Genomic DNA, 25,654 nt, shown 5'->3' with positions numbered 1-25,654 from the left:
TTTTTTGCTTACCCTATTGGCAGATTTTTTGCTTGTTTATGCAAAAAATCACTTAAATTTAATATTTTTGGTCCTCCTAGTTGTCAATCAGGAGGGTTGTGCAATTGCATTTTTTTTTAAGTGGAGAAGGCGGTTCTTTTCTAAAATTCGAGAAAATCCTTCGCTACACCTTTAATATTACACAAACATGTAATATAGATATATCTTTTAATAAAATATATGACATTATATTTACAAATTATTAAACCAGATGTTAATGACATTAAATGACACTTAAAAAAAGTCGCCAGCCAGCGCCAGCATTTTTCGCAAAAGTTTAATGCCTTACAGAAATTGTTCTTCTTTGAATAAAATAAACATACAATATATCAAATGAAATAACAAACCCTCTGCTTTCCAACAAAAAAAGTTTCATCCTACCTTGATTTGTTCTCTTTTTATCAAATATGGGATGTTTCTTCAAAAACACAAAATTTTGAGCAAAAAGCTGAGATAATAAAATTTTTGTGAAGGACTTTTGATAGAGATCAGATTCAAAACATTCACAGTTTTTTACTCTTTCACGTGAGGCGTTGCTTCCAGGTTGTATAAGTTGCGAACCTGGTGGATAATAGCGGTATTGCGGATTGCCGAAAATACTTGTCATTGGCAGGGAAGCGCTTTCTCTTAATTAACTCGTCAATGGTAGGGAAAGAGTTAAAATTAAAAGTAAACGTGTTTCCTTGCAGAAGGTCTTCATTCATTAAAATGAGCTAATAAAATATTTCAAATAAATATTTAATGTTCCTTACCTTACTTATAAAAATTAGCTGTGTAATAAGTGGGATAATGTACAGGCAGCGGATTATTAATATTGTAAAATAAACCCCTTGATATACAAGACCACACCTGATCACACTATCAGTGCTTATTTCTGCGATGACCAACTGGCTGCCTATACATTATCCCTGGTACTAATGACATTTGTATGTTTTAGTTTGTACCTTTAATCGTGGAGGTGTGTTGTAAGCTGGTGGAGGAAAGAGGATTGGAGTACACGGGCATCTACAGAGTTCCTGGAAACAACACTGCCATCTCTAGCATGCAGGAGGAACTAGACACCAAAGGCATGACAGACATCGATATCCAGGAGGATGTGAGTGAACCGTTAGATCAATGTGTGATGTCATGCGTACCATAATCACAACACTAATCCCTTTTATTGCATTTGCTTCTGCAGAAATGGCGAGATCTCAATGTTATCAGCAGTCTGCTCAAGTCCTTTTTCAGGAAACTTCCAGAGCCTTTGTTTACTAATGGTGAGACACATGATCACAGTTTTCAATAAGAGATCATTCATTTGGTTTTATTAAAAAGCCTGTGAAAATATGTACACGTTTGAAGAGAACAGCATGTATCCAAAGCTGTTTTCTTTATTTGTGGAGGAAGGACTCCTCCTAGAGGACGACATTCGTCAGGGATCCTGTTGTCACACTACAAAAAATTACTTTCTTAGTATTTTTGTCTTGTTTTTAGTACTATGTATCTAAAAATTCTTAAATCACGATTTATTTTCTTGATAAGCAAAGTGACCTATGACAAAAAGTAGTTTTTATACAAAAATATACAATTTAAAGGGATAGTTCACTTTAAAATGAAAATTCTGTCATCTTTTACTCATCCTCATGTTGTTTTAAACCTGTATAAAATTCTTTTTTCTGATGAACACAAAAGAAGATATTTGGAGAAATGATGGTAAACACACAGCAGATAGTGACCATTGACTTTCATAGTAGGGAAAAAATATTTTGGAAGTACTGTGATAAATGATGAAGAAAATATTTTGATAAACGATGGTAAGCACACAGTTGACAGTACTCATTAAAATCCATAATTTTTTTATTCCTACTATGAAAGTCAATGGTCACTATCTAATAAAATATTTCACTATCTGCTGTGTGTTTACCATTACCATCATTTATCAAAATATCTTCTTTTGAGTTCATAAGAAAAAATAAATTCATACAGGTTTAAAACAACACAAGGATGAGTAAATGATGACAGAATTTTCATTTTAAAGTAAACTATCCCTTTAAGTGAATTTGTGCTTAAAACAAGCACAAAAATTCTGCCAATGGGGTAAGAATTTTTCTTGAATTAAGTGTTTACACTGCAAAAAATGACTTTCTTAATATTTTTTCTTGTTTTAAGTACAAATATCTAGAAATTCTTAAATCAAGATGTATTTCTTGAGGAGCAAAATAACCTTAGAAAACAAGTATAATTTTTAGACCAAATATATCAAATTTAAGTGAATGTTTGCTTAAAAACAAGCAAAAATATCTGTCAATGGGGTGAGAACATTTTCTTGAAATAAGTGTTTAAGAAAAAAGAAAGCTTGTGGTATTACAAAGATTTTTTTCTCACCTCATTGATATTTAAAACAAGCAGGTATTTTTGCACACATTCACTTAAATTGTATATTTTTTGTCTAAAAACTAGATTTATTTTTATAAGTCATTTTGCTCATCAAGAAAATACATCTTAATTTAAGAATTTTTAGATATTTCTTCCAAAAACAAGAAAAAAATACTAAGAAAGAAAGTCATTTTTTGCAGTGTAAGAAAATAGTTCAAGATTTTTTTTCATACCCCATTGACAGATTTTTATACTTGTTTAAGCACAAATTCACTTAAATGTTATATGTTTTGCCTAAAAACTAGACTTATTTTCTTAGATCATTTTGTTCATCAAGAAAATACATCTTAATTTAAGAATTTTTAGATATTTCTTTCAAAGACAAGAAAAAAAATACTAAGTAAGAAAGTCATTTTTTGCAGTGCATGGATAAATATGAGGGAAATTTTGCATTTCCATGGACAGTTGTGGAAATTTAAAGTTGTGCAATGATGCTTAGGAAATTTAGTAAATGCATTTTTTCCTAATAGGAAAATCTCAAATGTTTATTTTTATAATACACTACAAAAAATGAATTTTATAAAAATATTTAAAAAATAGTATTTTTGTCTTGTTTGTAATATAAACATCTGAAAATTCTTAAATTGAGATACATTTATTTGGTAACCAAGTAAGAAAAATCAACTTAAATTAAGTTTATTGAATTAAGTTGAAGCTGGAATTAAGTTGATTTTTCTTACTGCACTGGCAGATATTTTAAATTGTTTTAAGAAAAAAACATCTTGATTTTCATCATTTATTTCAATAAACAAGACTTAATATCTTACATTTACTTGGTAAGGAAGTAGTTCATCTCAATTAAAGAATTTTCAGATATTCATATTGGAAAACAAGACAAAAATACTGAGACAGACATTAATTTTTTTGCGGGGTATGTAGAACATTTACATGATTCAATGATCTAATAATGCTTGTTTGCTCTCGCTTTAGAAAAATATTCCAACTTCATTGATGCCAATCGAATGGAGGATCCCGTTGAGCGGTTAAAAGCATTGAAGAGACTGGTACGCTTTATCTGAAGAGTTCTTTTCATTTAGAAATATTGACCTTTACAAGATTGCATAAAGCCATTGCAATAAATCCTTTCAATGAACCAACTGTGTTTATTCCTCCCAGATTCACGAGCTGCCAGACCATCATTACGAAACACTCAAGTTCCTCTCTGGACACCTCAAACTTGTTTCTGAAAACTGTGAGAAAAACAAGGTATGAACGAGAAACAGGACAGGACCACTAAAAAAACTTTCGAGAAATACGGAGATCACAAAACTCATTTTTTTTGTATCTGATTAGATGGAGCCACGTAACCTGGCCATTGTGTTTGGCCCAACTCTTGTCAGAACATCGGAGGACAACATGACCCACATGGTCACACACATGCCTGATCAATACAAGATTGTGGAGACTCTCATTCAGCAAGTAAGCACAGCGCTCTGCATTTTTTTTTAAATTGTGTGCCTTATGTCTGAATGCTGCTGAAATGAGCATTTTTCTTCTCTCCTACAGTATGATTGGTTTTTCACAGACGATGGAGATGAAGAGCCAACTGTGAGTGTTTATTTTGAATATCTGTAATTTCTGCTGGTCTTATTCACTTTGAGATCCTCAAAGTGGCCACAGCACATTTATACTGTGCCATTTAATATTGAATGACCGTCTACTCGTGTACATAATGATATAATCCAAAATTAATGTTTCAGACTGGTTAATAAATATAATTTTATTACATGTAGAGCTCTACAGCAACAATAAAGCCTTTCAATAAAAAAATTTGATTAACCTTACATTGTCATTCATCATATCAGCCATTCATTGATCACCCTGCTCTTTAGTATCAGCAACAGGCTTTGATCACTTTATTGATCCCACCACTTCTCTTATTTGCTCTTATTTCCTTGTCTATATCAGACCACCGTGGAGCAGGAAAGCACAATTCAGTCGCAGCCTGTGCCCAACATCGACCATCTACTGACCAACATTGGCCGCACGGCTCCGTCGCCGGGAGACGTCTCAGGTACTCTTGCCATTACAGTTCAGTCATGATTTAGCGTTCAGATCAGAACTACAGGTCAGGAAGTAATTCAGAGACTAATGGTACATTCACATTATAAGCATAATCTGTGTCGCTCATCTATTTCAAAAGAGGCGTTTCTATATCTAGTTGTCATAAACAAATGAGTAACGTCCACTCCAGTAACTGTGACGTAAACTCCCTTGCTTTGTTCTCATTGGTAGTCGCCCCCAAATGTCGCTCATAATTTGCATAAAGTGAAACATTTCTCAACTTTGTCTATCCGTCAACGCTCCCTGTCGCTTGTTTCGCCGGATGTCGCCGAGCTTCCATTGATATCAATTAGATCGCGTTGCTCTGCTACTACTAGTTGCTTATATTGTGAATGTACCTTAAAGCGAGAAGCGATCTGAGTGTTCGGGTATGTCGTGTCCATCTTCACGCTACACTGCAAAAAATTATTTTCAAGAAAAACATTCTTAGTATTTTTGTCTTGTTTTCAGTAAAAATATTTAAAAAAAATTCAATTAAGATGCTTTTTCTTGATGAGCAAAACGACCCAAGAAAAGAAGTCTAGTTTTTAGGCCAAAAATATCAAGTTTAAGTGATTTTGTGCATAAAACAATAAAAAAAATCTGCCAATAGGGGTAAGCAAATTTTTCTTACATTTTTTTTTATTTAGTGTTTAAAAAAATGTTCAAGATTTTTTTGCTTACCCCATTGGCAGATTTTTTTTTGCTTGTTTTATGCACAAAATCATTTAACTTTGATATTTTTGGTCTAAAAAGTAGACTTATTTACTCATTTTGCTCATCAAGAAAAAGCATCTTAATTTAGGAATTTTTCGAATTTTTTACTGAAAATATAATTTAAATCTTAAATAATTTTTGCAGTGTAATATCTTTTAAGATGATTATCAAACACACACTCTCTGTTAGATCTCTGAATGTTTAAAACAAACAGTAGCAAGCTTGCAAGAAATGTCTCTGTGCATATGTAAAGTTGAACTATTTTAGCAATTTTGCATTGGTGAAACTTGATAAACTAGCCGAAAATTGGATAAAATAGTTCCTGTGTATGTGAAGCTTTATGAATCCACCTTAATTTTGTTTGACGTTTTCTTTCGGTCGATTGATTTGACTGGTTGTCTTTATTTTAATGCTATGATTTCTCCAGAATTCTTCTTTTGCTTTGGTTTGTATTGGTTTGAACTTCATATTGTCATCCCTTCCTAATGCTTTAGTCTCCGTTATGACTCCACTCCTCCTTTTCTTTCAGTTCTTTTCCTCCTTCCCCTTCTCCTGTGCTAACCCGGCATGTTCTTTCCCAAAAGAAAGGAACAATCAATGAATGATAAAGCACCCAAGTCTGACCCATCTTGTCTCTAGTGTTTTTCTTCTGCCTTGTCACTGTCCAGCACTGCTCACACATGACCTAATCTTGACACAGGCCAAGTGGGCGGCGTCTATCAATCGGTGATGTCACTGATGGACTCTGTTATGTCTGTGATGGACAGCTGGGACTGTAGGAAGAAGGAGGAGTGTTGTCCCCAGTGTAGCTGCCTAGTCTGCAGAAATCCCCGATTCTTATAAATTGAAAACGAATCCGGGGCAAACACACCAGAAAAGAAACGAACCAAAAAAAAAAGAATGTCAGAGAAGTCGATGTTTGTCATCGTCGTGTTGCACGTTTCATATCTTATATAAAGACTATTATTAACAGAGAGGATACAGAGCTGTGATGGTGTCATGTGTCTGAAAAGCCTCTTTGCTGTCTCTCGTTGTCTCTGAAGCTGACCGCTTGGAGTTCTAGCATGGTACGGTCTCCAGGATTTCCTCCAGTCATGTGGCACACAGTTACTGTCATGATGATGTCTGATGGGGTGTGGTGAGGGGCTGAGCCGGCTTTAATCATAAAACACGTTCAAAGTGCAAGATTAATCTCATACCATTCAAAAGGATGGAGAGTGAGCAAAGGGGCTTTCGAGTGGTGCAGTAGCCCATCTAAAGGACTTGGATCCTCCCTCTAGCTGCTCTACCACCTTATAACTTGTGCCCCTTTAGCCCCTTTCTGCCCTCCTGTCATATCTGACTCATGTTGTCCCGTGTCATAGTCTCTCATAGACGCTTTGACTCATTCTGCATCTTCATATTCTGCGCTGACAATCTGATGTACCCCGAAACACAAATGTGCTTCCCCAAATAAGTGATTTTTAAAGTAAACGGGCATTCACGCTGATAGAGGATTGCAGTGAGTACCCTGTAAAAAAATAAATTTGAAAATGCAATTAATTTAAACTTTCTTGACTAGTGAGGAGTTGCTATAAATTATTAAAAAAAAAATTGAAGTTAATTTAACTTTATTTTTATTATTTATAGCAACTCCTCACTAGTCAAGTAAATTGAAATTAGTTATAAATTCAAGTTGATTAAACTTAAAAGTTTAAGTGCAACAAATTATTTTTACAGTGTAGAATCAGTCGTTTATTGTCGTTGACGTGTTGGGGTGAATTATAAAATGTAGATCTTACACTATAATATTTTTAGTATTATAGATTATTATAGCTAATCTATCCTGTGGCATACATTTTAAATAACCTAAAAGAAAAGTATATGTTTATGTTTCCAATTTAAACATGAATAAATGACTTTATACTAGGGGTGTTCATTTTGACCAGTTTACTGTTAACCGAAGAATTTCTGGCCGTGCTTGAGTATGCTTTGGAAGATGCACAGAGAAGCCCTTGTGTGCGCAAGATGAAGCAGTCCGTCTTCGTCTCACGTGCGTCCGGACAAACCTTTGTTGAATGTCTCTGTCCTTGACCCGGACCATAAACAAATTTTTTTGCACAAACAGCGAAAGACGCAAAACTTTTGAAATGTGTCCTGCTTTAGAAATGGCCACTGTGGTAGATGAAAAAGAGACAATCCGCCCTTTTTGCATATTAATCATTTGGACTGATCGCGTGTTCTTTGATAATGTACTGTTGCGTATTAAACCCTGGTTTTGTTGTTGATTTGATTCACATTTAAATTAAATAAGTGTTTGTATTGTTTTTACCGGGTCACAGACAAGCGTCAACTGTATTTTTACCGTGTGTGCTTCATAAATCTTGAAAAGTGAAGCCGCTGGCTCTTTGATCGCCCCCTGGTGGCTGGCTGCAGTACAAATCATAAACCGCACCCTCTCCATCCAAATAAATGGACTCGGCTCTTAATAAAAAATGATTTACACTTCCAATACATTTTTTGGAAAGATGGTTTTGGTCATTTAAGGTAACAAGTAACGTTCATTACGTAATAATATTACTTTTCTAAAGTAACGAGTAAAGTAATGTATTACTCTCTAAATGTTCACATTAATATTTGAGTTACTTTTTTTAAGTAATGCGAGTTACTTTTCAGTTTAATTAATTTTATGTAATAAATAATGTACTGCATTAAACTGAAGGTATTTGCGTAGATTTACACGATGAAAATATGCAATTTCTGAATGAGAACTTCTCAATCATAAAAAACACCTGCAAAGAAAAAGTAACGTAAGCATTACTTTCCATGAAAGGAACCAAGTAACGCAATTAGTTACTTTTTTGGGGAGAAACTTAATATTGTAATGCATTACTTTTAAAAGTAACTTTCCCCAACACTGGTTATCACGCTGATATATGTTCAGTTGTTCATTTTTGTGATTAAGTTTAATTTTAGCTAGTAATTTGATGCTATAGAAACGGGCCATGTCGTTATGATTGGCGTGGTTGAATTGGGCGCGTAAGCGTTTGGGCGGAAGTTTAATACCACGGCACCACCTCTGGCTCCACGGATGATTCCTTTTGCGCCTGGCTCCAAACTGAAATTTTTACGTCACATGTCAGCGCCTATGTTTGGACATTTTTGGCTTCAATTCATTACAATGGAAGGAAGCGACGTTGCGTCGTCCATCTTTTTTTTACAGTCTATGATTTTTACTCAATTACAATTTAATAATTAAATGGCAATTTAGTTAATGTTCAGTTAACAAACTGCGGTCGGAAAAATTAACTGAAATGAACATCCCTACTCTGTATGGTCATACTATTTCTTAAAGGAAAACACCACAGTTTTACAATATTTTACTATGTTCTTACCTCAACTTAGATGAATTAATACGTAGCTATCTTTTTTCAATGTGTGCACTTAATCTTTGTACAGTGCATTGTGAATGTGTTAGCATTTAGCCTAGCCCCATTCATTCCTTAGGATCCAAACAGGGATGAATTTAGAAGCCACCAAACATTTTCATGTTTTCCATATTTAAGTGCATGAATTGAAAAAAGATAAGTTACCTCTTAAGTTGAGGTAAGAACATAGTAAAAAAAATGTATTCCTTTAATGTGTATAAAGTGTACTAAAATCTTTTGCAATGCTACCATTTAATGTACAGGGGGTTTGCAGAAGTTTATCTTCCGTAGCATCAAGTTAACTTTTACCATTCATGACAAAAAGACAGCAGGTCTCACTTCCTTTAATATGTAGCTGTAAAGATATCCATCTCTACATTTGATTATGTGTATAAGTTGGGAAAGAATGCCTATAAATGTATTCTGCTGGCTGTGTGTGTGTGTTAGTGATATACGCTCTCTTACTGTGGACAGTGTGTCTGTGTGCATGAGCTCTGCCTCCTGTCTTACTGCCGGGTTCTCGTCATCATTCATTCCTCTGTGCTCCGTGTCTCTCTATGTGATGGCTGAACTTTGCCACCTTCATCTGTCAGATCTCTACATAACTGTGTGTGCTGTTCTGCTGCAGGATATTTCATATTTCAGTCTTCTCTTGTCTCTGGCTCTTTGTCCCTGTTGTATTTCATTTGAAATGGCCTACTTACTTTTTTCTCTATCTCTTCCACTAGATTCAACCACCAGTGACTCTGCAAAATCAAAGGTGAGTACTAAATGCAAGAAGAGGTGATCTTTTAAAGCCTTTGAATGAACTTGGTACAGTTGAAAAAGTGCTGGATTGTTCAAAACCCAAAGCTGGGTCAATATTAGGGCTGTGTATCGATTCAGATGTTCCAGGTCGATTTGGTTTCGATTCACAAGCTATCAATTCGATTTTGATTCTCGGTTCAATTTTTGATTCCGGTTTTTGGACTCGATTCTCGATTCAACTCAGTCTATATAGATTTAATACAAATACTATATTAATAAAAGAAAAGTGAACAGCAGTTTACAAGTGTGTAATTAATAAAAAGAAATTAAAAGCCACAACACTAATGTTGTCGTCTTGCTTGTGAAATCTAAAATGCTTCCATACCTCTGACTTTTTATGTGAAGGTGCCATCAACTTTGATGAAGCACATGAAACTGCCATTTTAAGCACTGAATGAATGAATGAATGACAGGCTCGCCTCTCACTCGTTGGTAACATCGCGCAAGGCAAAAAAGAGGGTGACATCTAGTGAAGAAGACTAGTAATTAGATTAAAGTTAATCTTACGTTCAATGTTTGCGGAAATAAATATGAAAGAAAAAAATCAATTCTGCTCTTTGAGAATCGATTTTTAATCGGCCACATAAAAAAACCCGATTAATCAAAACATCGATTTTTTTTTTCGGCCAGGCAGCCCTAGTCAATATTGGACAGAACACCCTATTGGGTTAAAAATTACCCAATTGCTGGGTTGTTTCAACCTATGGTTGAGTAACAACAATCCAGCAATTGGGTTAAAACAATGTGTAATGTGCAAAAACATATTTGGAGACTTTAGGAATCTTAAATATTTAATGATGGGTTGACAGTATGTAATGGAATGCACACAATTTAAAGAAAGGGATATCTGCAAACAATTTATTCATTTCTTAGCTGTTTGTTAATGACTTCGTGTGGAAGCACATTATTCCATATTACAAATTTAATTCTAGATACTTGGTGTTCATTTTGAACACTGTATAGTTTTGCAATGCATAAACTACCTAAATACTCAAATGTTTTGTCATTTTAATACATATTTGTGACTGGCAAAATGAGTTGGAATGAGACAATTTTCAAAAGTTTGTCATTTATATTTTGACATTCTCAAAAAAAACCTTCAAAACTTCAAAAAATTGTTGGAATCTGACAAAACATGACAGAGCTGTATGTAGAGTCAGTAAGGTCAATTTTGAAAAAAAAAAATCAAATTAAAGATTTTTGAACATTTAAAAACAAAATTACTGTATCCACACTGCAAAAATTGACTTTCTGTCTTAGTATTTTTGTCTTGTTTTTAGTACAAATAGCTAAAAATTCTTAAATCAAGATGCATTTTCTTGATGAGCAAAATGACCCAAGAAAATAAATATCAAAAATATCAAGTTTAAGTGATTTTGTACATAAAACAAGCAAAAAAATCTGCCAGTGGGGTAAGCAAATTTTTCTTGAATTTAGTGTTTAAGAAAAAATTTAAAGATTTGTTTGCTTACCCAATTGGCAGATTTTTTGCACAAAATCACTTAAATTTAATATTTTTGGTCTAAAAACTAGACTTATTTTGCTCATCAAGAAAAAGCATCTTAATTAAGGGATTTTTTTATATTTTTACTGAAAACAAGACAAAAATACTAAGATTTTTTTTCTTGAAAACCATTTTTTGCAGTGAACAAGACAAAAATACTAAAAGTCATTTTTGCAGTGCATACCTTAAAATCACTGGTAAAAGTAACATGGCACGCAACAAGTCAAAAACAACACTGCAAAAAATGATTTTCAAGAAAAATATTTCTTAGTATTTTTGTCTTGTTTTCAGTAAAAGTATCGAAAAATTCTTAAATTAAGATGCTTTTTCTTGATTAGCAAAACGACCCAAGAAAATAAATCAAGTTTTTAGACCAAAAGTATCAAATTTAAGTGATTTTGTGCATAAACAAGCAAAAAAAATCAGTCAATCGTGTAAGCAAAAAATCTTCTTAAACACTAAATTCAAGAAAATTTCAAGAAAAATTTGCTTACCCCATTGGCAGATTTCTTTGCATGTTTTATGCACAAAATCAATTACATTTGATATTTTTGGTCTAAATTTTTTGGTCGTTTTGCTCATCAAGAAAAAGCATCTAAATTTAAGAATTTTTAGATATTTTTACTGAAAACAAAACAAAAATACTAAGAATTTATTCTTAAATCATTTTTTGCAGTAAATATTTATTGGAAAAATATATGTTCAACTTTTTTATTACTGTTTGATTGACACACAGCTTTAAGGTCTACTTTAAAGCAAGTATCTAATAGAATGTTCAGAATCCAATATTTTTCCTCAACAGTTAACCAAACATTCACTGAAGACATAACAGATTATATCTGCGTGAATTCAAGTCAAAACAGATATTTTAAAACTTAATTCTGTGTAATTCTGTGTATACGTGTATATATTGGGTTTTGTGGCTCGTCGCTCTTTACAACTCTTTAAAGATCAAGCAAGTCCTGCACTTTATTTTATAATTCCTGCATGTTTTAATACCGAAATGTCAGATGCGCAAGTGGAGGGAGACGCATCTTTGATTTAGATTTAAGCATTTAGGACGGTACACCTCTCAGAAAAGGTACAAATAAAGATCATTTTAGTTGTTTAATGACTATTTAGACCGTTGAGTTCGCTTTATGTACTTATGAAACCTTAATGTCGACCAAAAGCGACATTTACACTTTTGCCTCTAGCTCAAAATGAGACGATGCACTTTCCAACTCAATTTGCCAATACACGGTTCAATACATTTGTTTTGGGCATGTTGCATATAAATACGTTGAAATATTTTGAACTCTGGCATTTCTAGATACTTTCGGGTCAGCTTGTAAGCTCACTTTGTGATTTGTATGTGCTTGTTTATTACAGCAGGGTTCCTGGGGGTCTGGTAAGGACCAATACAGTAGAGAGCTGCTGCGTTCTTCCATCTTTGCCAGCCGTAAGCGCAAAAAGCCCAAGGACAAACCTCAGCCTAGCAGCTCTGATGATGACCTGGACGCTAGTTTCTCCAAGAACGACCTTGCAGTGGAAAATGACCCAAATTGGCCTGCTGATGACCCGACCGAGGAGGCCGAGAGCGAAGTTGGACTCGATGACCAGTTACACAGGAGCGAGGATGTTAACCAGAGTCCAGGAGAGAGCCTCATTTCCAACAAACAGCTCAACTCTGAACATTTGCCTCAGCAAAACACACCCTCACCTAAGACGACATCCAAATCTAGTTATCACATTCAGATGATTCGAGAAAGTTCCCTATCCGATCCTCCCTCTAACTACGATGATGGATGCGTCTCAGATCTGGGCACGCTGAACAGCACCAGCTCCCAAGCTTCAGTACCAAGAAGGGGGCATGGCAGAATACCAGGCCACTGGACGGAGAATTCAGGAGCAGGCTTGGGAGCGGAAGTCTGCTCGATTACTTCAGATTACTCCACCACCTCCTCGATGACCTTCCACACAGGGGTGGAGTCCATTGCATTTAGTCCAGAAGTGCAGTCCGTCACCGAAAGCCGCGGGGACGATGCCGATGACGAAAGAAGCGAGCTCATCAGCGAGGGACGGCCCATGGAGACGGACAGTGAGAGCGACTTATCAGTGTTCGCTGTCGGTCGAGAAGGAGGACCAACTGATGATAGCAACCAAGCTGAGCCTTTGCAAGATGTGCCCAATCTAATTGCCTCCCATCGAATTATTGCATGCGACACGCTTTCACGTAAAAGAGGGAGTCGACAGAAAACAGACAGCGAGTCATCAGCCGACGGGAACCGCAGTGACAAGGAATCCAGTCGACTTTCACGAGTACTGGACGCGGTCAAGGGCCGATCCACGGGCAGCCTAAGCTCTTCTTCTCGCAGCGAATCAGAGCGAACCGAACCCATGTGGCGAATCAAAATCACAGATCGGTTAAAGTGTCGACTAAGGACGTCCGCCGACGACATGTTCGGGGTGGGATCTCAGCGCACCAGGTCACCCGAGACTAGGAGTAAGCGAAAAACCAACATTCGGCGTAGACACACCATGGGTGGTCAACGTGACTTTGCCGAATTGTCAGTAATCGGAGACTGGCAAAGAGTGGAGGGCACCGAGCTCTCGGCTATGGATCGTTTAAAGCCCAAGTGCAGTTCACAAGACTTTTCCATCAGAGACTGGATTGCTCGGGAGCGACACCGTGCAAGCAACCCCGAAGTTAGCTTGGACATGCTGGACCTGCACTCTTCGAGAACACGGGACCTGTTATCCGCCGGGCCCTCGCACTTCCACCCGGGTCAGCTGCTCAATGGTGACGTAGCGAGTAAGAGCTTAAACCTAGCGTCTGATGCCCATCCTCACAAACTCTCCGGTGCTCAAGTGGTCCGTTCCCGTTTCTATCAGTACCTGTGAAAGTGTGCATGTGTAAGTGTATTTTATATACACGGTTTATGAGTGTCTGACAAGTTTTTAAGGTACATGAGTGATGCTAAAAAGCCATGTTGGCGTCAATGATGGGCTGAGAGTCGAATACCATGAGTGAGAGTGTGTTATGTACAAGATAAGGAAAATGTGCGTAAAGTTGACGTTGAGCATTCTCTGACGGATACGTGGAGTTACAGGCTCCTTCCTTCTGTGAATGAAATGACATGGTGACCCGATGTTGTATAGTGAATAGATGCTCCTCATTTGTAGTCCAATTGAACCGCAGTATTGCTGGAAAACTGGAAGTCCCAATGATTATAGATTTTAGATTAGAATTTAGAGTCGAGATCCTAGAAAAGTTACGCAACGGCACTGTTTTAGCAAGATAAAGGCAAGTAACTGAGAATTTGGGTGAGCAGGTAGGTCAATAGTTTGGATTTGTAGGATGTTGAGAAGACTAGCGTGTCTTAAGCCTTATTGAAAGTGTAAAGAGGTCCCAAAACAAATTGTATGTCGTAATACTAAACAAGCCGCCATTTTGATGTCTATGAAGTGTACATAGTTCCCCTCTTCGTGCTTTTCTTTATTCTGCTTTGCGTGCCGTGCTATGGATTCGGTGTCTTGAATTTTCGGTTTTTAATGCAGAGCATGGCAGATACTCGGCACAGTGAATCGTCATATTTTTGTAAAACAAAGACAAAAAGGAATTTCAAACTACCCTCTGATGCAATTTGCAGTGTGTATGTTGTTGTTTGTTATACTATGACTACTGAGACACAGTTGTTGTCTCTGGCATAAAGCTGGAAAAAATAATGGGAAAAGAATGGATTGTCAAACCAGGTCTTGGGAATATGAAAGTGCCTCATTGAATATCGGTTATGGATTGTTAAAGTGCCGCATCTCATTAATGATAAATTATAAGGTGTACAAAATATTAAAAAAGATGATTTTTTTAACTTAAGCCTCAGACAGATTACATTCATGAATAAAAAAAATGAAACTCTTCCATTCCTACAGCATTCCTCGGGTCTTAACACTATTTTAATGCATTATTGTTTTAGGTTTTGCATTCTGTATTTTAACCAGACTTGAATTTTAAATATTCCTGTAAAGTAAGTAACTTAAATGTAAATATCTATTACTTGTTTTAGCTTTTCTCCTCTACCTGCAGTCATCATCATTGCATAAGTTCTATTTTGTATGTATTGTACAATACAGAGGTGATGTTAAGGGACCTGGGGAGTGAACATGCAAATCATCTCTAGGGGTCTTTAGTGTCCCCGTGTGTGAACAATGCTTCCCTAACCGTTTGTATCATGCTGTGTTCGTTCCTACGTTGGACGCACATTGTAAAACACTGGAAATAAACCCTTTTTGTCTGATAACTAGTTGTGTTGTTTTTTTCTCAATGTGGTTTCTCATAAAATCATCAATTTCAGCTTAATACTATGGAGGACCACAAGAGTCATGCAAAATGTAATAAAGAACTTCAATATTTAATAACTACCTGGACAATAAAAATAGCAATTTATACATTTGTTTAAAAATTCATTAATTAATCTATAAATAAATAGACAAAGTTACAAAAAAAATCGTTATGTAACATTTTATTAGGCAATAAAAATATTAATCCATTAATAAATAGTTCAAAGTAATATAACAATTTACAAAAACAACATAAAACACTCAATAACTTAATCATTTTAAATTGCATTTATAAATTCTTAATTAAATAATGGAATTTATTCCTAATTTAAACCTGTATTTGTAGTTCAATTTATAAATCCAGTTATTTATTTCTCTTTTAAATCGCTTTTTGAAATACATTTTGAAATTCCATTAATTAAGAATTTATAAATGCAATTTAATGATGAAGTTATTGAGTGTTTTATGTTGTTTTTGTAAATTGTTATATTACTTTGAACTATTTATTAATGGATTAATATTTCATTTCTACGTTATTTTTATAATCACACTTTTTATTGCCTAATAAAATGTTACATAATGATTTTTTTTAACTTTGTCTATTTATTTATAGATTAATTAATGATTTTGAACAAATGTATTGATTGCTGTTTTTGTGGTCCGGGTGGTTGTTGAATGTTGAGGTTCTTTATGACATTTTGCATGACTCTTGTGGTCCTCCATATAATACCACAAGAGGGCAAACTGCCCTCACAGAAAATTGGTGATTGTGAACTACGCTAATGTATGCAGTTGTATAAAAGGCTGTAATGCAGTGGTTCTCAAACTTGGGTGCGTGAGATGATTTTATTAAATGCATTAATTGATCATATAAATGTAAATAAACATAACGTCGCTGTCCGATGAAACTCACGTATGTTCGTTTTGCCGATTTTGAGATTTTTCGACAGATTGAATGTCCAGGTCGGGTGTGCCTCATAAGCCTTGAAAAGTGAAGCCTCTGGCTCTTTGATCGCCCCCTGCTGGCTGGCTGCAGTACAAGTCATAACCCCGCCCTCTCCATTCAAATGAATAGGACTTTGCTCTAAATAAAAAAAATATTTACCCTTCCAATAAAAGTTTTCGAAAGATGTTTTTGGTCCTTTCAAGTAGTTGTTATCACGCTGATATATGTTCAAGTGTTAATTTTTCTGATAAGTTTCATTTTAGCTTGTAATTTGATGCTATAGAAACGGGGCGTGTCGCTATGATTGGAGTGGTTGAATTGGCCGCGCGAGCGTTTGGGCGGAAGTTTGATACCGCGGCTACCACGGATTCCTTCTGCGCATGCCTCGGCTCCAAACTGACGTTTTTACGTAACATGGCGGCGACCGTGGTCGGACATTTTTGGCTTCAATTCATTACAATGGTGGGAGGCGACGTCGCGTCGTCCATCTTTTTTTACAGTCTATGGTCCAGGTTCATTTCCATATACAGTATGCGTCACATACCTAAAGAGCCAATGAAAAGTTGTGAAATCATGTCATCTGATTTTCACGTACCCGTTTGGTGTCAAAGCTGTCAATCACGCCGCATATCTTCCGCCTGTGAAGCATCTCACCGGTCTCTTAAAGTTTCATCGAAGCTCAGCACTGGATATAGCCGAATAAACATGACAATGACTTTCCTTCGAGGTAAACGTTTCCCCCGGACGCCAGATGAACATCTAGGAGTTACTTAATTACGGTAGGACTGTGCAAACAAAGTACCGTATCTGTCTAGCATTGGTGTTTTTTACGCTGGGGATTTCCCCAACACTGAAAGCATTTGGTTAAAATGTTCTGAAAAATCAAGCGATGCTTAAGACTGGTTTTGTGGTCTAGTGTCACATATGTTGTGTTGTATGCTTATGGTGTGTTTTCTTGTACATGTGTAATGAAATTCATTGTAATCATTTATTAAACGCGCTGCTGTTTTCTACGGTATGGTGCTTTGGCATTGTTCGGTTGAGCTGGTGTTGCAGGGACTGTTACATGTGTGATGTGTGCATTTGACATTGTTGAGGGTTTATAAATTTGCTAAGAGTATTTTCTTGTTGTTGACTGGCCTACGCTATGCCCATTTTTGATGCGCGTTATTCAATATTTTTCCCGTCCTGCAGTAATGTTTTTATCTGATCTTTTGTCCCCACCACTTTTCAACACAAACTGACGCCCCTGTTGTGTAGCATTACCATGTCAGTGTATTGATTCATTGTCCCTTAATGGTTTGCAAGAGACATTTAATACACTTATAATTAATATTAAATAAAGTAAGCGTATTTAACCAAGACGTAGGCTATTTAATAAACTGAGCGTGTTCATCTGTCAATACGAAACGCGAATTGGCCATTCTAATTAATGATCGGAAGAACGCGTATCGATCAAAGTTACTGTAAAATATGCACGCATGTCCATTTGACCTCAATTTTGGTCAAATGTGGATTATATCATGACACTGGCAAAAAATGTGGTTACATGTAAATATGCCGTACCAAGTATGACAACGCTACATTCAACTGATTTTGATATACGGTGTTTTTTTCACTTTCTGAAAAGTTACCGTTTTGGACATACGTGAGTTTCATCAGGCAGCGACGATAAGAAAAATAAGGCTACTAACAAACAGCAATACATTGTATCATTTAATGTTTTGTTTGAGATTGTTAAATGTAATGAGATTTGAAGGGGTGCAAAGGGATGCACCCTATACAAGAACGATTGAGAACCGCTGCTGTAATGGTTTGGTTTTAAATAAGTATTCAAACTAATAGCTTTGAAAATGCTTTATGTACAAGGTACACACAAGAAGAGACCAAAACAGTTGTAATTTACACATCAGTGCATCTGCGTACAAGACAGAGTTTCACTTAAAACAGTAAATTGATTGGGACCACATATTGAAAGAACATTCAAGCTGTCAAAAACAACACTTAAATACTTTAAAAATGAAAGAAACCATCTTACCACCATGCCAAAAATGATATAGCAAAAAAATATATATTCTATGCAAAATGTTCTTGACACAGTCATTATATGACAGAACTTAAACATATATCACTGCATACAGAATTGAATCTATTACAAAGAAAATATTACTGGCAGGATTGCGGCATGGTTCTTTTTTGTTTCTACGTTTTTAATCTGTCTATAAATTATTCGTCCTACCTCATGGACTGCCTGTCTTAAACAGGTTGACTCCAATAAGGCACAGTGACTAAATGAATATCCTTAGACATTTGCAGCTGCACTCGTCAAAACAAGAACAAAACCGACCATTATGCGTTTAAAAATGGGCCTATTCTCACTTAAACTATGTGCTGTGTGTCCTGAAAAGGACGCTGCTTATATGGATTAATAAATACATGAAAGCAACTGTTTGCAGAAGTGTACTTTTGATGTCTCAATGGGCCTCGTTCATGAAACACAAGCAACAAAAGCTAAAATCGATTTCTAAACAATTTGCACAAACTCGTGATTCGCATTTGTATGTAAATCACTCATTTATCTTTTTTTATTGTCAGTTTAAAGGCAGGGTATTTTATTTATGCTGGTTAAAAGTCTCCTCACATCCTGATAGCAATTATTATGTTAAAACGTCTAAATGTAATTTGTGAAATGTGTAGGACCAAAACATTTTTAACAAATCATTGAACTTGGACCGCATGCAATTTTTGCTACTCTTCTGTGAACCTGTTTGCATTGACAACCTGCACAGTGACAGGACAGGAGCCACAAAACGAAAGACATTTAATGAAGCAACAACAACAAAAACCGTCTGGATCAGCAAAGAGCAAAAAAAAAAAAAACGAGGCAACTTTACTGTTCTTCCACGAGATGGAAACAACTGAGGGTCTGAAAAGGTCGTTGCAGTGTTTCTTTTGGAAAGGTACGCGGTACTTTATTTAGATGGATTTAGATATTCGATTTTGATGAAACATTGTGTTGTTTATGTAGTTTGTGTACAAACAAGCAAAAGTACAAGCAAACTAAATAACTACGTCTACACAACCGGTATCTAACGTTAATTCCGATTAAAAACAGTTATGTTATGTTCGTTATTTTGATGATGTCATTCACTGTTGTTTTCTCATTGGTTAATGAGACATAAATGGGCTTCTGGTCTGTGCGTGTTCATGTGTTTGGAGGAGGCGGGATTTTGGACGTTGGCCAAAGTTAGCATTTTTTAAAAGTTCTGATACCCTGCTTTTAAAGCTGAAATTAAGATGGTTTTATACAATTTACACAAAGTTTTCTGCTTGTGTTTCGTGAATGCAGCTGATGTTTATACCAGTGGTTCTCAAAATATGGGGGGCGAGAGATGCCGGGGGCTTTTGATAAAATACATTAATTTATCATAAATTCTGTGTACATTGCAGGAAACCCCTGGATACATAGAGGTTTTAGCTGTTGAGAGGTTTCTCTGTCGTGTCTTCACCTTGCACTCAGTGGATTATCATGTGCAAGTGCAGTTGCGGCTCTACGCCACTATGGGGGCGCTATTCTGTTGTCAGCACAGTGAGGCTGTATTAGGTATATTCGTGAATATTGTGCAGGTGAATTACTAGAGACACAAGCTGATGCAGTAATGTTTTATGCATAAAATTGTTCAGTTGTTCAACATTGCAATCGCGTTCGCGCGCGTTACACAACAGTAATGACTCGTAAATGAGTGATTCTTTTGAACCGATTCGTTTTCATGAACAGTCACCAAGCGATGGAGCTCAGTGAATCAATCGGATATCAGTGTGTGAAAAGCATAACGGAGGATCTGAAACAGCCTTTCTCTGCTTTTAAGACTTATTAGTTAGTATTATAAGACGTAGCACAAAAAATGGAAATTATTAACAAATTGTTGTAAAGTTACACGTAGGTTAGTTCATGATATCAGTCGTTTTTACTGAAAAGGATTATTATGATCTTGTGTATTATATTGAGTAATGAAGGCAGGACAAATCGTTTTCTTTGTCAAGCGTGGATGAAAGGATGACAGAGAAAAGTGACAGATGATGTTTATGACTGTGCACATCAGCTGTCAGACTGCAAAAAATATTTTTTTTAATTTAATTTTTAACAACTATGGTGTTTGTTCACTGTAAATGAACTCTGCTCTTATGTTGTTTTAATATGTTTTATAAAATAAAAAAGTGAATAATTGTTATTCTTTAATCATTTAATTACTAAACACTAAAAATATGTCGCCCCATGTAAAGTGTGTTGTTGAGTTAGGGTACACTTGATGTGTGCATCAGGATAGCAACACCTTCACCTCATTTTGAGCCAGGAAAAACCCAGATATCATTAAATATGTGTTGTTTAATTCTAATTCTAATTTTGAGATTGTTTGCATATGTCATTAATTGTCTTTGGAGGCCCACGAGGGGTGCACCCTCCACCCTACAGAGTTTGAGAACCACTGGGTTATACTAAGTATTTACACAAATTCATTCTGCTTAAAATGAGTACATTTTTAAATTATATAAATCCGTTTTTGTGTAAATTGGCACAATACTATGCAACAATTAACAAATGGATCTAAGAATGGATTTATAAACAATTCAGACAAAAATCTGTCCCAAGTCTGACATTGAAACAAGAAACAAATGTGTAACATTGACGTATATCCAATTAAAAGAGTTTGTGTAATAATAACCATGAACATCAGAAGGATACACAAGGTTAAAGAAAACTATCGAGTAACTTGCAGCTTTTCCTGCAAATGACTCGTCTGTATATTGTGCTCGACTCTTAAAGCTTCCCATCAGCAATACATGAACACAAAGAACACAAGCAAAGGGAGGGCGAGCGAATCCAGTCTTCGTGCACCGCTTGTGCATTACTGATGAATATGACCTGGTTCTCCACGGGTTCTTTAACCACAAAGTCATTCAAACTCTTTCTTGGAGCTATTGAGCCAATCAGAGCTGAGGGGCGTGGTTCATGCAGAGGCTCAGGAGAACCCATCAAAACTAACATGGGAATGAAAGAGGTTGTAATGGCGGGAAGAGTTTGCATATTGGACTGTAAGCTGTTTTTTCAGGGAGAGCAAAATCAGTTTAACCATCATCTTCGTTGTCCTGCTCCGATTTGTCCTCAATTATTATCTCCGGTGGTCTGAAACATTCCACAAAAAAGTTGACAAGTGTCTGACTCAGATGTTGCTGCGAATCTTTAGAGTGAATGAAGTGACCTTCATCTGGATAGATCTGTGAAAAGAAATACATTTGTGATCAACAGCAGTGTCTCACTGCACACTTTTACAGCTGACAACTGATTAACTCTTTAGTTGCCAGCCAGTGCCAGCATTTTTTATGATTTTCACAAAAGTTTAATGCCTTCCAGAAAATGTTCTTCTTTTAATATATAAACATACAATATATCAAATGGAAGAACAGACCCTCTGCTTTCAAACAAAAAAGTTTCATCATATCTTTATTTGTTCTCTTTTTATTACCTCTCAAATATGGGTAGGTTTCTTCAAAAATACTAAATTTTGAGCAAAAAGCTGAGATAATTGCGTTTTTGTGAAGGACTTTTGTTAGAGATCAGATTCAGAGCGATCCTCAAAACATACACAGAGCTTGACCTGTTTACTCTATAAGTTGGGTAAGAGCACCACCTGGTGGATAATAGCGGAAATATGGATTGCTGGAAAAACTCGTAACTGGCAGGGAAGTGTTCTCTTAATTGACGAGTTAATTCATCAATGGTGGGGAAAGAGTTAATAGAGTGCCGGAGACGTTCGGCGGCAACCAGTCGTAATGCTGAAACGTTCGGCGGCAACCAGTCGTAAGGCGGAAACGTTCGGCGGCAACCAGTCGTAAGGCGGAAACGTTCGGCGGGACCAGTTGTAAGGCGGAAACGTTCGGCGGCACCAGTCATAAGGCGGAAACGTTTAGTGGCAACCAGTCGTAAGGCGGAAACGTTCGGTGGCAACCAGTCGTAAGGCGGAAACGTTCGGCGGCAACCAGTTGTAAAGCAGAAACGTTCGTTGGCAACCAGTCGTAAGGCGGAAACGTTCGGCGGCACCAGTCGTAAGGCGGAAACGTTCGCCGGTACCAGTCGTAAGGCGGAAACGTTTGGCGGCTACCAGTCGTAAGGGGGAAACGTTCGGCGGCAACCAGTCATAAGGCGGAAACGTTCGGCGGCAACCAGTCGTAAGGCGGAAACGTTCGGCGTCAACCAGTCGTAAGGCGGAAACGTTCGGCGTCAACCAGTCGTAAGGCGGAAACGTTCGGCGGCAACCAGTCGTAAAGCGGAAACGTTCGGCGGCACCAGTCGTAAGGCGGAAACGTTCGGTGGCAACCAGTTGTAAAGTGGAAACGTTCGGCGGCAACCAGTTGTAGAGCGGAAACGTTCGGTGGCAACCAGTCATAAGGCGGAAACATTCGGCGGCAACCAGTCGTAAGGCGGAAACGTTCGGCGGCAACCAGTCATAAAGCAGAAACGTTCTGTGGCAACCAGTCGTAAGGCGGAAACGTTCGGCGGCACCAGCCGTAAGGCGGAAACGTTCGGCGGCAACCAGTTGTAAGGGGGAAACGTTTGATGGCAACCAGTCATAAGGCGGAAATGTTCGGCGGTAACCAGTCGTAAGGCGGAAACGTTCGGCGTCAACCAGTCGTAAGGCGAAAACGTTTGGGGACAACCAATCATAAGGTGGAAACGTCCGCTTGAGAGGACTCCAGAGAATGCATTTGAGCGTCAGAGCATCTACTACACCTTTTCTATAGCGTTGTTAGTAGGGCAGCCAGAGCTTTTATTGACGCTCTCGCCGGTGGCGTTATGAAAGCACAGTTAGCGGGCACTGGTTCCCTCTCTAAAAAGCCCATTAATTTTTCCTATAGACTTTTGGAGGTAAAAGTACATTATTTTAAATCAAAAGAGATGTAGGAGTGTTATCCAAACATTATTTTTTCATCATCTTTAAATAATGATTATGTGACTTGCATCAGATGACCTTAAAATACAAATAAACTCCATTGCAGTTTTGCGAAATTCACTTTTTCCAAATTGCCTGAAAAACCACCTCACCTCAAAGGTTTTGCCGCTATATGGGAGTTTTTGCGAAATGTGTTTCATATTGGCCATATTTTCAATTTGTAATGTCAATTTGCACAATTTAAAGGGTAATGGAAACGCAGCTAGTGAGTGGCATGTAATGCATTTAAATTCCTTATTTTGTTTAAATTCCTAACTCAACTTTAAGTATAAACAACAGAAAAAGTGATGCTTACATTAGCAAAAAAGTAAAAAGGACAACATAATCAATGTTATGGAGAAACACTGTCAATAGCTATAAGTAATGTAAATGATCTCTTACCTGTAATGTATAGTTAGCCTTTTCATTTATCATATGGGTGATAAATTTCGCTGTGTGCTGAAAATGGACTTTCTCTGTGTACACAGAAATAACAGCTTACAAGCCAGATAGGTTGATCATGAACACTATTCCCAAAAGCTACATTAACACTATAGGACGTAACATACAGACTTGATATTTTAACTAACATAAGCACATTGTCTACATCACAGATGCATGTAAATTGTTGTGTCAGGTATACAACAGCGTTGAAACATCCCAAGAGGACAAGTAGATAAGTTTTAAATAGAGGTCAGTTTAGCAGTTACATACTGCATTTAGAAACACATTTAAAACCGCCCCAAATCAGAGATCCCAAATTTTGCTTAATAATTTAATAATTAATAATCTCGTGATGAGTGTTTTTGCTTTAACAGCATTGAGATCTGTGCCAGATAAAACATTGTAGTTGCTTGGCTTTTTAAATGTAACCTGTAAGAATGTGTGTAAGAAATAAATGATTAGTATAAATCATAAGTTACCATCAGCTGTTGGGTGAATTATCATGAGTTTCTTGTCCTTTAGTTGCTCTATGTGGTCCGCTAAACGTGCCATCTGAAATAAAACTGTTGTTATTATATATTTTACATACAACATATTAAAATTAATTTTAAAAAATCCAACATTACCTCATATTCTCGCTTATTAAACTGTGGTGATCCTAAGTATCTTTCAGAAAAAGCAGAAGCTGTGGAACAGACATTCATGGGTAAAACTATAAAATTAGACAATTCAGTTTATATAAAACTAACTATGTAAAAAGAGCTGTTGAGATCATACCGTATAAGCTAAAATCTGTAATGGGTGAGACGGCTGTGCCACACTTGATTTTGAATTTAAACACGTTTGGAGGTTCATCTGAACGTAAAAGTCGGCTGGCCAAATATCCACCATATGCCTGAAAAAGACAAAAAGTTTAACTGTAAGTAAAGTACAGAAAATTTACTTTGAGTCCAAAACCATGGCCCTATAAGAAAGACGACGATATTAAGACATACCGAATATTAAAGCAATGTTTGTTACATCAAAAACATGAAGAATTTATAAATTTATACAATATATATTTTAAACATTTTATATTTTTATTACATCGCAGGCAAATATTTGACTTATGATTAATCACATTTTTGTGTTACATTTTAGTGATCTCTATACTGCATAAGTTACGTTTCATACAGTTGCTGTGTTAATGTTATGCCGCTTGTAACAACACTTCAAGCTCTCTTACAGTAGATTTCACATAAAATGATTTAAGCAAATCAATAATTCATGTCTATTTATTTTTTGTTCATTATGTTGCCATGTAACAAATGGGATAATGTACACTCAAATTGTTATTATGTAAGAGATAATAATATATAGCCCCTCTGCTTCGCGTCAGGTCCTGATCACACTGTTGGTGGATATTTCTGCAATAATAACCGGTACATCATGTACATCATCCCGCTTATTACATGGCTATTTACCTCACAAGTAAGGTACGGAACATTAAATATCGATTTGAAATATTTTTTATTACCTTATTTTTAACGAATGCAGTCCTTCCGCGAGGAAAACCCGTATATTTTCGGTTTTAAGACAGGACAAGACGTTCATGTCACGAACACACTATCTGGTTTTATCATTTGTAAATATGATGTCATACATGTTATTCAAAGACATAATATTATTACATTTTTGTGTAATATTAATCTGTACCTGTCAAAATTATTTGCAGCATCCGGGTTACCGTGTGTTATAGTTTTAAGCGGTTATCTGGGAATAACAAGCCTGCAAGTGTTGAGACTGGCCAATCAGATTCAAGCATTCCACCAAGCCGTGAAAAAATATAAATTAAACCCTTTAATATAAACAAATTCCTAATGGGTTTATTTTATGATAATAACCAGCTGCTTGTATTATTTCCTAATAACTCTGGTCCAATAGCAATGGGAGAGCTATGAATAACACTGCAACAGAGGTATGGTACTGTATATTATAAGCTTATTTTGGTCCTAAAAGCATGCAATTATTTATTGAGTAA

At 36.3% G+C, this 25,654-nt stretch overlaps 2 protein-coding genes across 10 annotated transcripts in view; one reads left to right on the top strand and one right to left on the bottom strand.

Annotated features, from left to right (window-relative positions):
• arhgap21b (Rho GTPase activating protein 21b) overlaps positions 1 to 15,215 on the top strand; it is a 70,425-nt gene extending 55,210 nt beyond the window's left edge. For 3 of the 6 annotated variants that reach the window (XM_055203020.2, XM_055203022.2, XM_055203021.2), the window contains 9 exons: positions 977 to 1,135; positions 1,220 to 1,298; positions 3,388 to 3,461; positions 3,574 to 3,663; positions 3,751 to 3,876; positions 3,964 to 4,005; positions 4,366 to 4,471; positions 9,353 to 9,384; positions 12,307 to 15,215. In XM_055203020.2, the coding sequence (XP_055058995.2) occupies positions 977 to 1,135; positions 1,220 to 1,298; positions 3,388 to 3,461; positions 3,574 to 3,663; positions 3,751 to 3,876; positions 3,964 to 4,005; positions 4,366 to 4,471; positions 9,353 to 9,384; positions 12,307 to 13,818 (2,220 nt within the window). In that variant the 3' untranslated portion in view covers positions 13,819 to 15,215. The other 3 variants (XM_073854700.1, XM_073854696.1, XM_073854691.1) reach the window with 3 other exon arrangements.
• A 2,828-nt stretch (positions 15,216 to 18,043) lies between these two features.
• dpp6b (dipeptidyl-peptidase 6b) overlaps positions 18,044 to 25,654 on the bottom strand; it is a 174,108-nt gene continuing 166,497 nt past the window's right edge. For all 4 annotated transcript variants that reach the window (XM_055203016.2, XM_055203017.2, XM_055203015.2 and 1 more), the window contains 5 exons: positions 24,412 to 24,529; positions 24,261 to 24,319; positions 24,114 to 24,186; positions 23,593 to 23,666; positions 18,044 to 21,478 (listed from right to left, as the gene is read on the bottom strand). In XM_055203016.2, the coding sequence (XP_055058991.2) occupies positions 21,329 to 21,478; positions 23,593 to 23,666; positions 24,114 to 24,186; positions 24,261 to 24,319; positions 24,412 to 24,529 (474 nt within the window). In that variant the 3' untranslated portion in view covers positions 18,044 to 21,328. The remainder of the gene's footprint in view (positions 21,479 to 23,592; positions 23,667 to 24,113; positions 24,187 to 24,260; positions 24,320 to 24,411; positions 24,530 to 25,654) is intronic.

This window comes from Misgurnus anguillicaudatus, chromosome 2 (genome assembly GCF_027580225.2).
Source record: "Misgurnus anguillicaudatus chromosome 2, ASM2758022v2, whole genome shotgun sequence".
In the NCBI taxonomy this organism is placed as follows: domain Eukaryota; kingdom Metazoa; phylum Chordata; class Actinopteri; order Cypriniformes; family Cobitidae; genus Misgurnus; species Misgurnus anguillicaudatus.
The sequence above is the reverse complement of the archived record's forward strand: the minus strand, read 5'-3'. Positions and strand labels throughout refer to the sequence as shown.